Genomic DNA, 15,662 nt, shown 5'->3' with positions numbered 1-15,662 from the left:
TGAAAAAAAACTTTAGCAGGTTTGTTAGTTTGGTGATGGATTTCAGTTGGTGGTTTTGCCACAATTTACACCATGTATTCCCATATTTTGACCTGTTTGTCCTGTTTGTGAATGTTATTTCTAGTGAAATTATTTTGTTTAATTTGGTTTCCTGTAGTAAACTATATACAGTAAATATTCCAAATTCTAGTAAATATTCTCAGTGTTTTGAACATTTGGTAGTGTCTTGCTGGGGGGTTTTCATCGATACAAGTCAGAAATTACTATAAAGCTATACATATTTGGTATGGGTGGATTTCTCAGTTCTATACTCATGAAGGTCAAGATAGAAGAAGATAAGAGGCCTGGCCTCTACCTACCAGGGAGAACTGGTTGAAGAACAGTGCAAAGAAGCAAGGTCTAGAGGAGCACAGTAATGCCCCAGATGTAAGTGTTGGGTACAGGAGTAGTAATGCCATGATTTTAGGAATCTTACGCTGTAGTTCTTGCTTCTGGGGCATTGGTAAATGAACACAATTGTACTATGACAACAATATTTTTATTATTCTGTGATGGAGGGATATTATGTGATGTGATATGACAAACCTTTTGTTATCAGATTATTGCTATAATCAGCTAGTATTAGTTTTTATCTTTCTTACTAAGCCTATGTTTTTATAACATATGTTATAATAAGGATTCTTCATTTTATTGAGGGGTATATAAGCTACATAAAGGTACATGACAGCATGCTCCATCATCTGTAAGGCACTACCATCCACTATCTCTTGTTAGTTAATAAGCAGTAAAAAAAGCTATAAGCAGTAAAAAAAGTTATAAGCAGTAAAAAAAAAAAAAAAAAGATGGAGACATCATCATCATTTATTTATATAGCGCCAACAAGATACGCAGTGCTTTACCTTAGTTATAACTAACAGGGAATAACAAACAAGGGAGTACAGTAGGATTAGAGGGCCTGACAAATTAGAGTTTACAAACTTAAGGTTAGGGTACAATTGAGACATTAGGATTTTAGAAACAATTCGTGATTTTTGATACAGCAATGATTGATTAATTATGGTGCATTTAATAATCTTCTTTAAACAGGTGCGTCTTTAAGGAGCACTTGAAAGTTTGGAAAGAAGGAGAAAGTCTGACAGCTCAAGGCAGAGAGTTCCAGAGAAAAGCAATAGCCAGAGAGAAGTCTTGTAGATGAGAATGGGCAGAAGAGATAAGAGGAGATGCGAGGCAAAGATCAGAAGCAGAGCGAAGGTTGCGTAAATAAGTGTATTAGGAGATCAGATATGAAAAGTAGGGAATGTGAGTGAATGTGAGTGTTAGTAATTTGAATTTGATTCTAGAGGACATTGGGAGCCAGTGAAGGGACATGAATATGGGAGCAGCTGATGTTGAGCAGTGAGATAGATAAATCAGTCTAGCAGCCGCATTTAGAACAGATTGGAGTTGTGACAGCGAGAACATGTTTCAAATGTACAGTACCTTTGTGTCTAAAACAATGTAGACTATTACTAGAAGGCAATGCACCAGTGCCAATATGAGATATGCACCTGCAAATAAAATACATTTTATTATATGATAATAACTATTACAAATATGTTAAAAATCCTAGCAGTTTACAGTAAAATATTGGAAAGTTTCTTAGGGCCTTAGTGGTTAATAATCCAAACGGAAAAAAAAAAAATCTTCTTTGTGAAAGCATTTCATTTTCTTACGTCTTTTCTTGTTGAAAAGTCAATCATTGATATTTACCCATCATTCAATTCCGAAATTATACAAAGCATGGACTTTCCATAATCACTGCCACATTGAAGTCACATAAAAAAGTAATGACTAATATGTTATTTACTGATAACTGATTTGCTTTATTGTACTTGAATTCAGTTCAATGACTATTTAGGGTTTATAGTACATCATTGTTCACATTAATAGGGTACAGACTCACCCAAACACCATCCTCCGCTGCAGCATACAAAATATTCGGAAGAAAAATGGAATGGAATGGAATTTTACTATTTATTAGACATTAAAAAATTAAGGAGCTGGAGTGCATAGGACGCCAAAGGGAACACCCCTTAATCATAGGCCTTTGATTAAGGGGACTTATTTCACAAGAATCCAGATTGTAAATGCAAGTACAGGTATGGGACCTGTTATCCAGAATGCAGAGTGTTTCTGGATAACAGGTCTTTCCGTAATTTGGATCAACATACCTTAAGTCTACTAGAAAAGCATTTAAACATTAAATAAACCCAATAGGCTGGTGTTGCTTCCAATAAGGATTACTTAGATGGATGGGCCAGGATATATACTATTTCATGTTTTTTTTATAAACTGAATCACTAACAGTTTATACTTTCAGTATCTTAATAATTTCTATAATGAAACATATTTTAAAAATGCAGTTAGCCTCTGCATAGATTTAAATGCACAGACAATGCTATTCTAGGCAATATTAACATATACCATAGTGGTCTTTGACCAAAGTACTAATATGTCCCTATATAGCTTTTATCTGAAGGAGCATGGCTGGCAGCTGTATCTGGGTATCTCCAAAGCTAAATGCAAACAGGGTTGGACTGGGCCGCCGGGACGCCAGGAAAACACTGGGTGGGACCGGACCCAGACCCGCACCCTGCACTCCCTTCACCTTACCTCCCTCCCCGACACTGGTTGTGACAGAAAAAAATAAGAGGAGCGGGGGTTGGAGGTTTGTGGCTGGGGGGTCTGGGGAATGGAGTGGGGGAGGGCTGGAGGCCTGGTTGGCCCTGGGCCCCCCGTTCGATGCTGATTGCAAATGTTACAGAAGAGGGTAAGAATAAAGTCCCTTCTTATTTGTTCCATCTAAGTATATGAATAAATGGAAAACTTTTTTTTGACCTTTAGTGTCCCTTTTGCAAATAACGTATATATTTCCATGATCTGTCAATGAAGAGATCAGAAAAGATCCTGGTGAGCTGTATAAAAGGCAAGAAAGGAGAGAAGCAGATTGTCATTGCTTGGCCAAGTAGCAGAAAATGGAGCATCCGGTTTCTGGCATCTGGATATGGATGGCCTTGACACTTTCCTTGTCAAGTGCCTATGACATTATTCCAGGTAAGATTCAATTTGTTTTACCATTACTTTTAATTACTTTAAAATTGCTTTAAATTACTTTTAATCTTTTATCAAATATATACATCCAGCATTTGGTAATTAATGTGTTTATTTTGTAATAGAGCTAATAACTTTTATTACATGCATTTACATATTCAGCAGGTTTAAAGAGCCCATTGTCATAAAATTTCAAACTACTGGAATCAAAAGCATACAGCCTTAAGGTCATTTGTGATCTCTAATTCTGTAGGTAGACCCATTGACCACACCAAGTCTATCTGCAGTTCATGGGGGAACTTCCATTACAAGACATTTGATGGAGTTATCTATCAGTTTCCTGGTACCTGCAACTATAATTTGGCTTCACACTGTGATACCTCCTACCATGAGTTTTCGGTCCATATCGAGCGCTCATTTGAGAATGGCAGTCCACTAATTCATCAAATCCTTATTCAAATCAAGGATGTTACCATTGAACTGAAGAGAGATGCTGAGAAGGTGAATGGAGCAATGTAAGTTGCATATTTGTATAGTTGTCTTTCTGTTTTTCTTATTTCCATATGATTATTTTAATGCATTGGCATCCTATACTGCACACTTTGCCACTATAATTTAGATTGAATCTGTTCTTATCTTTTTTTAATGAATATCTAATTTTGATGTTTGACTGAGTTCATTCTTGATATTAAAATAGAGCAACAGCTTTATATATATTTTTAACACTGACATTTTACATCGATTTTTTTTCAATACATGCTTTTAAAGGGGATCTGATATGTCCAAATCCATCTGCTGGTGTTTACATATATTTTATATTAGAGGAGTTCTAAAAACAACCATGGCACTAGTTTGCCCCCTAGTTTTCTATAGAAGTTGAAAATTAAAACTGTAATTACACATTAAAGAAAACCAGTGAGAATTCTACTGACCAAAAAACTTTATAAATTATAAATGCAAAAGACATGAACAATGAGAATGATGACTACCAGCACTATGTCAGTGTTTTGCTGTTATTATACAAAGAGAAATTATGTTCATTGGTTATTTTTTATGGTATTGTAATTCCTTTGTTTTCAATAAAATACTTAAATGTTGCTTTTAAAGATGTTTTTAGTGAATTGATTTCTATTATTTCTTAGCTTTGAGACCCCTTACTTCAACTATGGAGTTTTCATAAACAAGAAGGATGGCTACACAAAGGTGAATACAAAGATTGGTCTGACCCTCACATGGAATCAAGAAGATTCAGTTATGGTGAGTATGTCCCATTGACTTATACAGTACATGAACATGGCAGGTTTTATGTGGAGAATAGTAGAACTTGAATTTTTAAAGGCCAAGGTTTGATTAATCTTGAAATTCGAATTCAAATTGAAATCTAGTTTGGATTATTTACAATTCGAATTTTAGAGTTTTGACCATAAAAAATAGAAAATTAGAATTTTCAATTTGACTCAATAAATCTGCACCACTACATGAAAGTTAGTATTTGAAATAACATAGAGTGGCATTGCCAATATGTACTGGTTGCATCCACTTTTCATGGTAAAGGTGAATTCAGGAAGCATTTATCACAAATCATGCTTAAAAGCACAATTGGTGAAAAAAAATTGTGGTCTAATCACAACCATGACCTTTCCCACAATCGCAATTGGGTTAATTACAGTCGCATTAAGTTAAGGTAACGAATCATGGGTAAAGTCTCTTCTTTTCAAGGTGAAAAAATTTTAGACTTCTGAACCTTCAGAAAAATGTATTTTCTCTCCTTTCCAGTTCTGCTTGTGTATTAATTTATATTTTCAGGTCTTAAGAAACAATGATAGGGATATTGACATGTGGAAAGATGTTTTTTTCAAAACACACCAGTTAATAGTGCTAATCCAGCAGACTTCTGCACTGAAATTCATTTTTTAAAAGTGCAAACTGATTTTTTATATTTCATTTTGAAATCTGACATGGGGCTAGATATATTGTCAGTTTCCCAGGTGTCCCCTGTCATGTGACTTGTGTTCCGATAAACTTCAGTCAATCTTTATTGCTACACTGCAAGTTGTAATGATATTGCTCCCCTCCCTCCCCCCCCCCCCATCAAAACAATGGGATAGGTAATCAGATAGAAGCTCCCTAACACAAGATAACAGCTCCCTGGTATATATATAAGAACAGCACACAATAGTAAAAATCCAGGCCCCACTGATACACCTTCAGTTACATTGAGTAGAAGAAACAATAGCCTGTCAGAAAGCAGTTCCATAGTGCAGCCCTGGCTTCTTCTGAAAGCATATGACCAGGCAAAATGACCTGAGATGGCTGCCTACACACCAATATAACAACTGAAAAAAATTCACTGGTTGGTTCAGGAATTACATTTTATATGGAAAAGTAAATTATTTGCAGTGTAAACAGTGTGATTTAGAAATAAATACTACACCATAAAATCATGACAGAATCCTTTTAAGCCCAGTCTTTTATAAATTAAGCAATGAGTAGTTGAAAAAGTTCAAAAGTATTTCATTTTCATAATTTTACAGTTAGAGGTGGATTCCAGGTATCAAAACAAGCTTTGTGGCCTCTGTGGGGATTACAATGGCATGCCAGTCACTAATGAATTCTACATAAATGGTAAGTTTGCTTTCAAGATAAGGTCATGGAAAGTTTACTTTACTAAACAATTTCAGACTATTTTTGGGAAGCTTTGAATGATCAGTGATTTATAGATATATTCACTTTTAGATATGCCACTCAACCCAATCCAGTTTGGAAATATGCAAACCATCAATGATCCAACTATGACCTGCACAAATGTAGATGAGAGCCAGCAAATGAATGTTTCCAGTTGTGGACAATATGTAAGTATACTGTACATGTATTTAGCCATTATAAACAACATGTTCTAAATGTATTTGAAATATAGAGAGAGAGAGAGAGAGAGAGAGAGAGAGAGAGAGAGAGAGAATGTTTGTTCTTACAGTGCTTCAAATTTCATTTCATTTAAAGTTCAGTTTTAGAACATGAAGCACTTACCAAATCAAGAAACCAATCAGCAGTTAGGTTTGATAGGCTCAGAGCAGTTTCCGTAATAATATTGAACTTCTGCTTGGTTGTTGCTAGTAAAGGAAAATCAGCGGGTTCTTGCACAATAGAAATAGAATTTTGAGACTGAGAACAGGATCTCTTTTGAATAGCAGCCCCACATTAGCACTATGTCAGACCTCAATGAATGAAGAGGTCAGCTCTTATTTCAGTTCTGTCAGCTCTGATTTCAGTTCACTTACAGAAACACTTAAGTGGTCATCTTTTAATTCATATTAGCATCATCATTATTAATAATAACAAAACCGTTTTCAGTTCTTGTTGCAATAATATCTTTATGGTAATACATAACATTTAAACAATGGTTTTATATGTGAAATAATGTAGAAATATGTTCCTTTAGAGATTTCAGTGATGCATTATTATGTCAAATGAATGTTACAATAGCATAAACCATTAGTATATCTGAAAATCAGTACTCAAGAATGTAGAACATAGACTATATTCAAAGATAATATTGATTTTATGTTTCACTTTCCAGTATTCTGTCTGCAAGAGTTACCTCAGCCAAAGGGCTTTTTCATCATGCCATGAACTTCTCGATGTATCAGATTACATTATGGCCTGCATGCTTGATGTCTGCTCCTGTAGCAGTGGCAATGTCTCATGTCTATGCAGAACATTGACAGAGTATTCAAGGCAATGCACTCATGCAGGAGGCGGTCCAAAGAACTGGAGAACTAATGAACTCTGTCGTAAGCATATTTTCATATGCCTCATAATTTTACAATGTAACTTTTATATACAGTATGATGACATTACACCTTATATCCAAGTTCTTACTTATCATTATTAATATTTTTTTATATAAGGGAAAATATATGCTATATATTTTTAATGACACATTTTTATTCATAGCTAAGCAGTGCTCTGGGAACATGATATACAAGGAAAGTGGTTCCCCATGCATAAGTTCGTGTTCTCATCGTGAAGTTAAAAGCCTATGTGAGGAACATGATGTAGATGGCTGTTTCTGTCCTGATGGTAAGTCTTGTGGAATTCTATAAACTTAAATCTTTAAGCTCTGCAAAAACAGTTTTTTTACTGTGTAAAAGGCACAAGCAGGTGTGTCTACTGTGAGACAAACAGATTTTGCAATGTTCAAAAAGCTGGCATGCAGTATAATTTAGTGACCTGCCATGTCTATTGTCTGATAGTAAGTAAAGTCAACAATCAATTTACATTAGTAATTTAATTAGATAAGTAATAGTATACAACTTTTTTCAGTTTGATATTTGCTTAGAAAACTGTACACATTTTTTTTATCAAGTCAATCAAACTTTATTTATTGCCATTTATTTAAATTATTGTCAGTGAAATACCTATCAGAGAAATAACCAACAAAAGCACACAATGGGTGTGTAAATAATTTATTCCAAAGTAAATGGCAGCTAATTCATTTGGTTTTCTTTAGGCACAGTGTGGGATGACTACAACAACACAGGCTGCATTTCAGGCAGTAAATGCCAATGCAAATATCAAGATCAACTCTATACTCCAGGATCAAAGATTTTAAATGATTGCGAAGAATGGTAAGGTCACTGCATTGGTCACATCAAGAAACTTTACAAGTATCTTAATATGTATACATATAAACCCATTTAATTTGTAAATATTATGTATATAGTACAGTAGATCACCTGTAACCCTACTGCTAAGCAAGATATTTAATAACGTTTTACATTCTATTTACAATATATCTATCTAAAGGCAGAGACTGACCCATACCACTATCTATTCTCAATATATGTAGCTTCTTATGTTATGGGCCCTAATCAAATGCTGAAGTTGTCATATTGACTCAATTGACAGATGCCAATTTATGAATGCTCGAGCCTTCAGGCTTTGAGTATTTGGCTACTAAATCCACAAAAGGGTTCCTAAACTCTTGCGTGGTTTCTCCATTCTAATAAAACAGCATCCTGCTCATCATTTTTTTTCACTGATAAATATAAATCAACCCCTAACTGTTTACTTCAAAAAAATAATGCCTAAAAATAACGCTTCAAGAATTGTCCATCTAAATCTAAGAGATAAATATACTCTAGATGCTGTAATTAAAGTTTTTTTGTCATAGTATTATAGTATTAATATGTTTTCTAATCCAATTATCGGTGATCTAGTGGAAATATCAGAAATATTTGAAATTCCCAGGTCTGGGCTGGAGATTAGTGATGGGCGAATTCCTGCGTTTCGCTGCCGGGCGTCCATACCGGCGGTATCAAAAAACAAGATGCATATGGCGTTTTGCGAATTTTTCGCCATTTTGCGAATTTCACAGGAAATTGTAGTGAGGCGAAATTGGACAAATTTGCCCATCACTACTGGAGATTAAAGTTCAGGAAAAAAAAATTTTTTTTTACCAATAATGTAAAATGAGGAAAAAAGCAAAGGAGAATATTACCATTGAAAAGGTTGTCAGTTCAAGTTGGGGTAAACAGACGTCATCTCCCATTAAAAGGTTCTTTTGCTACTTGCAGCTGAAATATGTACCTGAAATGTGGAGGGATACTTGCAAAGGCAGTATGTAGGCAAACATTGATCCTGCTATTACACAATATTATTGCAAATAGGCCAGTACCCATTTGCAAAATCCAGGCTACATGAAATGTGAGGGATGCTCTCAGTCTGGTTCTCAAGTTAGTAAGAGACAGATATATTGATATCAAATTTTTAAATATAGCATACCTTGCCGTTCTATATCATTTGGCAAAGCTAAATGACAATACATCAGCTCAGTACCAGTGAATTTTTTTTAATATTAAGGAAAAGACCAGTAATTCAGAGGTGCTGAGGCAAAGTACTAGGTTAGGAAGAGGAAAACTTGCCTTCCATAATATTCAAATGGCCACTAGTCTTTGTTTGCTAGGCTTTACAGACAAGCTACAACTTAATACATACCCCAGGTTCTGCTATCCCCAAATGGTATACATGCTAATAAGGCCATATTAATGCAGTGGAAATAAATGCTGTGCTGATTCAGAAACGCAAACTTGTGGTGAGAAACTGTCCTGAGAAATTCAATGCCACATGGGGTGCATGATTGGCACACTTTTGTCCACATCACTTCTTTCCTATCAAAAGCTCTTTGTATTGTAACAGTTATATTATTATATTTTTATGCTGTGTAGCCCACTGCATTCTATGCTATTCATTTTAGTATAATATTAAAGAGGTGCTTTATAAGATTCAAAACCCTTTCTCCCTTTTTTAGCACTTGTAATGCAGGAAAATGGACCTGTACACATGGAATATGCCCCAAAGTTTGTTCCATTGAAGGAGGAGCTCATTTTAAAACATTCGATGGGAAGCCGTACAAGTTCCATGGCAACTGTTATTATTTGCTATCTAAGGTAAGACACTATACATTAATATTTTTCAATTCATAGGAATCTTTTACAACGGACCACTATTAAATCTGTATTGGAGTACCCTGTCATAATGTAATATTCATGAAGTAATACTAATGGGGATTAATGGAAAGAAAGAGGCTAAATTTTAATTTGCACCTTACTTTGCAGAATGTTGAAGCATAAATCCATATTGTGTGCTTAAGAGCAGGTTATCTTTTTAAGAACAGGTTATATTTGTATTGCACTGTATTGTATCTACAGTTTTTAGCTACATGCTTAGTTTAATGATTTCTTTTGAACTTTATTTTTGGATTTTTTTTATAATTTCTGTAAAATGCATTGTTGAGCATAATTCAAATTTGTAGTATGTTATGAATTAAAATGATCATATACTGTATGTTATGGCTTCTGCTTTTAATAATTATTCTGACCTCTAGATCGATTTAAAGAACGGTGAGGCACACACTATTGCAGCCGAGCTGACTCCATGCAATGCTTATTCACGGGAGACTTGTCTAAAAACCATCCAGTTCTACACAGATGACAATAAAAATGTATGTTTATGGAAGAATTTTCATAAAATATTATACCATTATTTACATAATATAGTTTGCTGATAGCATTTCTTAAATTATGCAGGTCTTGTCGATCAGAGCTGATGGATCTGTTTTATTAAATGATCTCAAAATAAGCCTTCCTCAAGTAACAGGTAAGATCCATTGTATTGTACAAATAAGATATTAAAGAAGTTTTAGCATTCTTGAAAAGGCTTAAATCAACCATATATAGAAAAGAAGGTACCGTATGCAATGCTTTTGATGTTATTACTTGGCCTTATCTGTATAACATCTTTGGAAAGTGGGGATTCAGTCCTAACTTTCAAGTGTGGATTAAGGTTCTATACTACTCTCCCAGCACTTACAGTACATTGCCACAATGGGATTCCATTCAGCACCCTTCAATCTGCAGAGGGGCACCTGTCAGGTATGCCCCTTCTCACCAATCCTTTTCGACTTAGCAAATGAACCACTAGCAGCACTAATTCGCGCTGAGGCAAATATAAAAAGAATCACAATAAAAGAGACACACCATAAAATTTCAATGTTCGCTGATCTCACAACCTTTGAGATCTCTCCCTGATCTCGATAACATTTTGGACAAATTTGGTACCCAAGATCTAAAGTGATTCCAGGCAAACATATAGAAACTGATATGGGCAAATAAACCCCTCGAGTGAACAGGGAAACACTATATGCAACCAGGAACCAAAGGGGGACTGTGGCTCCCCAACTTCCTTTATTATTAGTATTACACATGCCAATTTATTGCTATAGCAATTTTACACCAAGGACCTTCCGGCCTGCAATGGGTCGATTTGGAAAATTACTTTAATACCCTATGCAGTGCAGAGGCTATGGTCTGGTCCCCTTTAAATAGATAAATAGTTCAGGTCAGTTCTTGTCTAAACACCACCCTGGCAATATGTGACAAGATTAAGGGGCTGATTCACTATGGGTTGAATATCGAGGGTTAATTAACCCTCGATATTCGACTAGGAATTGAAATCCTTCGACTTCGAATATCGAAGTCGAAGGATTTAGCGCAAATGCTACGATCGTACGATCGAAGGATTATTCCTTCGATCGAACGATTAAATCCTTCGAATCGAACGATTCGAAGGATTTAAATCCAACGATCGAAGGAATATCCTTCGATCAAAAAAACTTAGGCAAGCGTATGGGGACCTTCCCCATAGGCTAACATTGACTTCGGTAGCTTTTATCTGCCGAAGTAGGGGGTCAAAGTTTTTTTTAAAGAGACAGTACTTCGACTATCGAATTGTCGAACGATTTTTAGTTCGAATCCTTCGATTCGTAGTCGTAGTCGAAGGTCGAAGTAGCCCATTCGATGGTCGAAGTAGCCCAAAAAATACTTCGAAATTCGAAGTTTTTTTACTTCGAATCCTTCACTCGAATTTAGTGAATCGGCCCCTAAGTATTCTGCAAAATGTATGTCCCCCTGCATTTCAGCTGCCCTTCAGAATCCCTTGTTTATCCCAGGTCGATCTGTAGCCTCATTCCAACGATGGTATGATAATGACCTCACCAGGGTAACAAAACTCCAGATGCCCACTTACTCAAGCGCAACACCAGCTCCCCCCACAGAGTAATTTAGAGCAAACCAAATCCTGTATTCTATAGCCTCCTTAAAAACCTTCTGGAATGCAGGCAGAAAGCTATATTTCTTTTTTAGAGAACTGATGCATTCATCCCTCCTACCGACACCATATGGTCTCTAGAATTTACCTTGCATTGTGTAATATAGACAACCTAAGAGAACATGCTTATGTTAAGGTCTGAGACATTAACCAAGCTCTGGAACCTGATCAATGGTTTGAGATTTGGCAGATTATTCAATTTAGCTCCATTAACACTATTTTGCTAGAAGCCTCATATAAAGTTATGCTACTTAACAGCAGAGCGAATAGCTAAATTCTCTGGATCAGAGTATATAATGCAATGTTTTCAATATTCCCAGTACAAGCTTTACTAAATGGTAAATGTGAGGGTTTCACTAAACTCCAACACAAGCTACTCAATGCACTACTATTTTGGATTCTAACTCCATATTTGTAACCATGAACCCCTCAAATTGAATTGAGCAATTGCACCCCATTGGCATGCCAGCAGTGCATTGCTATTGTTTTATTGGTTATTTTGATTATTACTGATACTGTGCCTGATTTCTTTCATATATTTTATTTTTGAATTTCTTTACTGCTATGTGATAATTTTGTTGCATTATAAAACTGCAATAAAAATGTAATGTTGAAAAAAAAAGAAATGATGCCAGCAGTGATTTATCATTTAAGCCATGCTTCGTTTGGTGTGCATTTAGTTATTTTTTGTTTGTGGTGCAGGTCCATTTTCCTGCATTGCAAGAGCTAAAAAAAAAAAAGAGAAACAGTTTTGAATCTTATATAGCACTTCTGCGATATTTTACTAAAATATAAAGCATAGAATGCATTTTTGTGATATCCACTTAATTGTATAATATTGATGTAACAGCAGCGCACATTTCATGTTTTCAGCACTGCTCCACCTTAATAAATAAACCCCTATGACTTACTGTGGAAGAGACATATTGTTTGATATGATTTTAAGAGGAGTTGGACCTACCATTTTTTTATATCCTCAATGTTTACAAAGTCTCTGTTAAGCATTATTATTTTAGGAGGAAAAAAGTTGTATGCACTTAAATGAACAAGACTAGTATAAACAGACTTTAAATGATCTCTTTTTAGGAAGTTTTTCAGTTATACAGCCCACGGAATCAAACATCTTTGTCAAGACAAAATTCGGTCTCCAAATGCAAATCTACCTCCTTCCACTAATGCAACTGTATATTAGCATGGATAATTCTGATAAGAATACATTTGAAGGTAAGGTTATATTTTGAGAACATAAATGAATGATATTTAACTAACATAGAGTCAAGGTGTACAGTCAGAAATCTTGTCATTTCACCAAACTAGCCCTCTCCACCCAAGAATGTTTTTTTAATGAATTCCAGTATTAAAAGACTTTTCCAGAACTTATTTACTTTTTAAATTTTACATGTGCTTGCCTTGAGAAAGGGTCACATACTGTAGTTATAGGAATATTTAAATACAGTAATTTAGACTGAAAAAAAAAGACATCAGTAGTCCACCGTTCATTAATTACAATCTCCAGAACCCATTTTAAAATGTGACAATAAACTGTAGCACACTGTTGTATGTATAGCTCACTGCATAATGGTTTAAGGCTACACATAACCACATTCTCATCATACCGTCTTGCATACAGCTTTTACCACAATTTCACACATCTTTATCCATCATACTCTCTTTGACACAGCCTCTTTTGCCTTTAATCACTCTTGCACATAGATTATTTTCCCATAACACTCTTTTACACATGTTTTTTTCCCAATCATGTGCACATCCTCCTTCCCCTGACTTCTTTTGATATCACCCCCTTGTACTCCTCTTGCCTCATGTTCTTGCACACATTCTCCTTTCCTGTTGCAGTTTTTTGTCAGTTATACATGTTTGCACACATCCTGTTTTTACAGCAACACCTTTTGCATATATCCTTTTTTCCATCTTGTATGCAACCTTTTTTCCAATCACCCCACTTGCAATCTCCTTCCCTATCACACACAGTTTTTTTCACATCATTCCTTCTTGAGCAAAGACACTTCTCCTATCATTCCATTCTTATACACAGCCTCTTCTAACACATTTCCTTCTTTGTTCTTTATTGTTGTACAGATGTTGCTTCATCCACCAATCTTAACCCTTTTGTCTCAAAAGTAATTATGAACAGTGAAAATACTGTACTAAATTATTTGTATCTTCTATCTAATGGTATTTAATTTTCTGCCAGTAAACACCAAGTGACCAGACATACACCTTTCTACAAAAAGATATCAGGATGTTATACAGAAACTACTTTCTATTTCATCCTTTTTAAGATACATTGGATACAACATGGGTTACCAGTTTTTCTGCGAGTATCGTTTATATTGACATATCATCCAGAATATTTGTACTATACAAATGTTTACCCCAAAAAATGTTTTATATGTTGCATGAGTTCAAAACACTAAGGAGTTATGAAGATAAGATGAAGGCATCTGGGACATGTAGTTACAATTCTTCTGGCCAGCTGGGCAATTGTCCATTCCCCTGTTCCATATGTTTTTTCTGCTATTGTCCTGTTTTAAGGATTCACAGTAAACAAATACATGTAAATATGTTTTCTTCTTCGTAGGTCTTTGTGGCAACTTTAATTACATAGAAGGAGATGACTTCAAAACATCTGCAGGTATAGAAGAATCAATAGCATCAGCCTTCGCCAACACCTGGAAAATACAGTCTACCTGCCAAGACTCATCAGAAATGTTAATAGATCCTTGCAGCTTCAGCATTGAGACTAGTAAGCACCTTTTCAGATCATATCAATAGCACTTACAAAGGCTGTATACAGTATGGCTCATACCAGTTCTTTTAAATCTTCAATTCAAAAACCATCACACCTTTTGTTTTACATTTGTCTCCTGCAGAAATCTATGCTGAAAAATGGTGTTCTATGTTAAAAAAGTCAGAGTCTCCTTTTTGGAAATGCCATTTTGCAGTAGACCCAGAGGAATATTATAAGGTAATTCTTCATAAGTTTAAATGTTGTCAGTCCCTTATGGTAATTTTATCTTTGCAAACGTAATCAATTTTATTTAATGACTATTGATATTTATTTTTGTTACTGTTGGCCATGGAGAAAATGTGCCATTTCCAGAAAGTACTCAAATAACCACACTATGAAAATAACCCCAGCCACCCCCAACTTCAGCACACCAGCACACAGGAAAAATGCTCATATGTACTGTAAGAACCCTCACCTGCCCTCATGGCTCCAGCCTTCTTATCCACTTTTACAAAATCCTCTATCTTTATTGTGATCACTTTGTCATACATGTTTTTAATCCATTCAATTCTAAAACTGTAACTATAAAAAGATATTTCTGTAAAAGCTGTTTTTCACATCAAAGATATTTTTTTCCAACAGAGGTGTGAGTATGATACCTGTAGCTGTAGTCATAGTGAAACCTGCATGTGTGCATCGCTGTCCTCATATGCCAGAGCCTGTGCTGCAAAAGGAATTGTCTTGTGGGACTGGAAAAAAGGAATTTGCGGTAAGACAAGTTTCACTCTCTTATGTTACATTTACAGATGAAGTAGCAGGGCACTGTGATTGAGTAAAGACGATTCCACTTCACTGCAATGGACAAGAATTCAGGCACACTTAAATACAGGGGCACAAATGTTCTTATCATGTGTATAGCAAATTGCATTTCATATTAATTATTTAGCTGTTAAATACAGTTTTAGTAGCTCCCCTTCCAGATGCAGTGAATGGTTCTAGTGAAAATAAATGGGACCTATGGGTCAGTACCCAAAACGGTATTGTTTTGCTGTATGAAAACACAAGGGGTCATTTACTTCCACAAACGCAATTCCACACCCAGAATCCACAGTCCCCCTTGCTTTGCTCATGTTAAAAGATGTTCACAGAGGCACCC

At 35.4% G+C, this 15,662-nt stretch overlaps 1 protein-coding gene across 1 annotated transcript in view; it reads left to right on the top strand.

The window, feature by feature from the left end:
- Positions 1-2,954: 2,954 nt before the first annotated feature.
- LOC108704980 (mucin-2) overlaps positions 2,955-15,662 on the top strand; it is a 35,893-nt gene continuing 23,185 nt past the window's right edge. The window contains exons 1-15 of the mRNA XM_041589604.1: positions 2,955-3,093; positions 3,344-3,605; positions 4,233-4,347; positions 5,625-5,715; positions 5,827-5,942; positions 6,668-6,881; positions 7,045-7,170; positions 7,601-7,718; positions 9,401-9,539; positions 9,977-10,093; positions 10,179-10,248; positions 12,844-12,981; positions 14,357-14,521; positions 14,649-14,743; positions 15,149-15,275. Of these exons, the coding sequence (XP_041445538.1) occupies positions 3,015-3,093; positions 3,344-3,605; positions 4,233-4,347; positions 5,625-5,715; positions 5,827-5,942; positions 6,668-6,881; positions 7,045-7,170; positions 7,601-7,718; positions 9,401-9,539; positions 9,977-10,093; positions 10,179-10,248; positions 12,844-12,981; positions 14,357-14,521; positions 14,649-14,743; positions 15,149-15,275 (1,972 nt within the window). The 5' untranslated portion in view covers positions 2,955-3,014. The remainder of the gene's footprint in view (positions 3,094-3,343; positions 3,606-4,232; positions 4,348-5,624; positions 5,716-5,826; positions 5,943-6,667; positions 6,882-7,044; positions 7,171-7,600; positions 7,719-9,400; positions 9,540-9,976; positions 10,094-10,178; positions 10,249-12,843; positions 12,982-14,356; positions 14,522-14,648; positions 14,744-15,148; positions 15,276-15,662) is intronic.

This window comes from Xenopus laevis, chromosome 4L, assembly GCF_017654675.1.
Source record: "Xenopus laevis strain J_2021 chromosome 4L, Xenopus_laevis_v10.1, whole genome shotgun sequence".
In the NCBI taxonomy this organism is placed as follows: Eukaryota; Metazoa; Chordata; class Amphibia; order Anura; family Pipidae; genus Xenopus; species Xenopus laevis.
The sequence above is the reverse complement of the archived record's forward strand: the minus strand, read 5'-3'. Positions and strand labels throughout refer to the sequence as shown.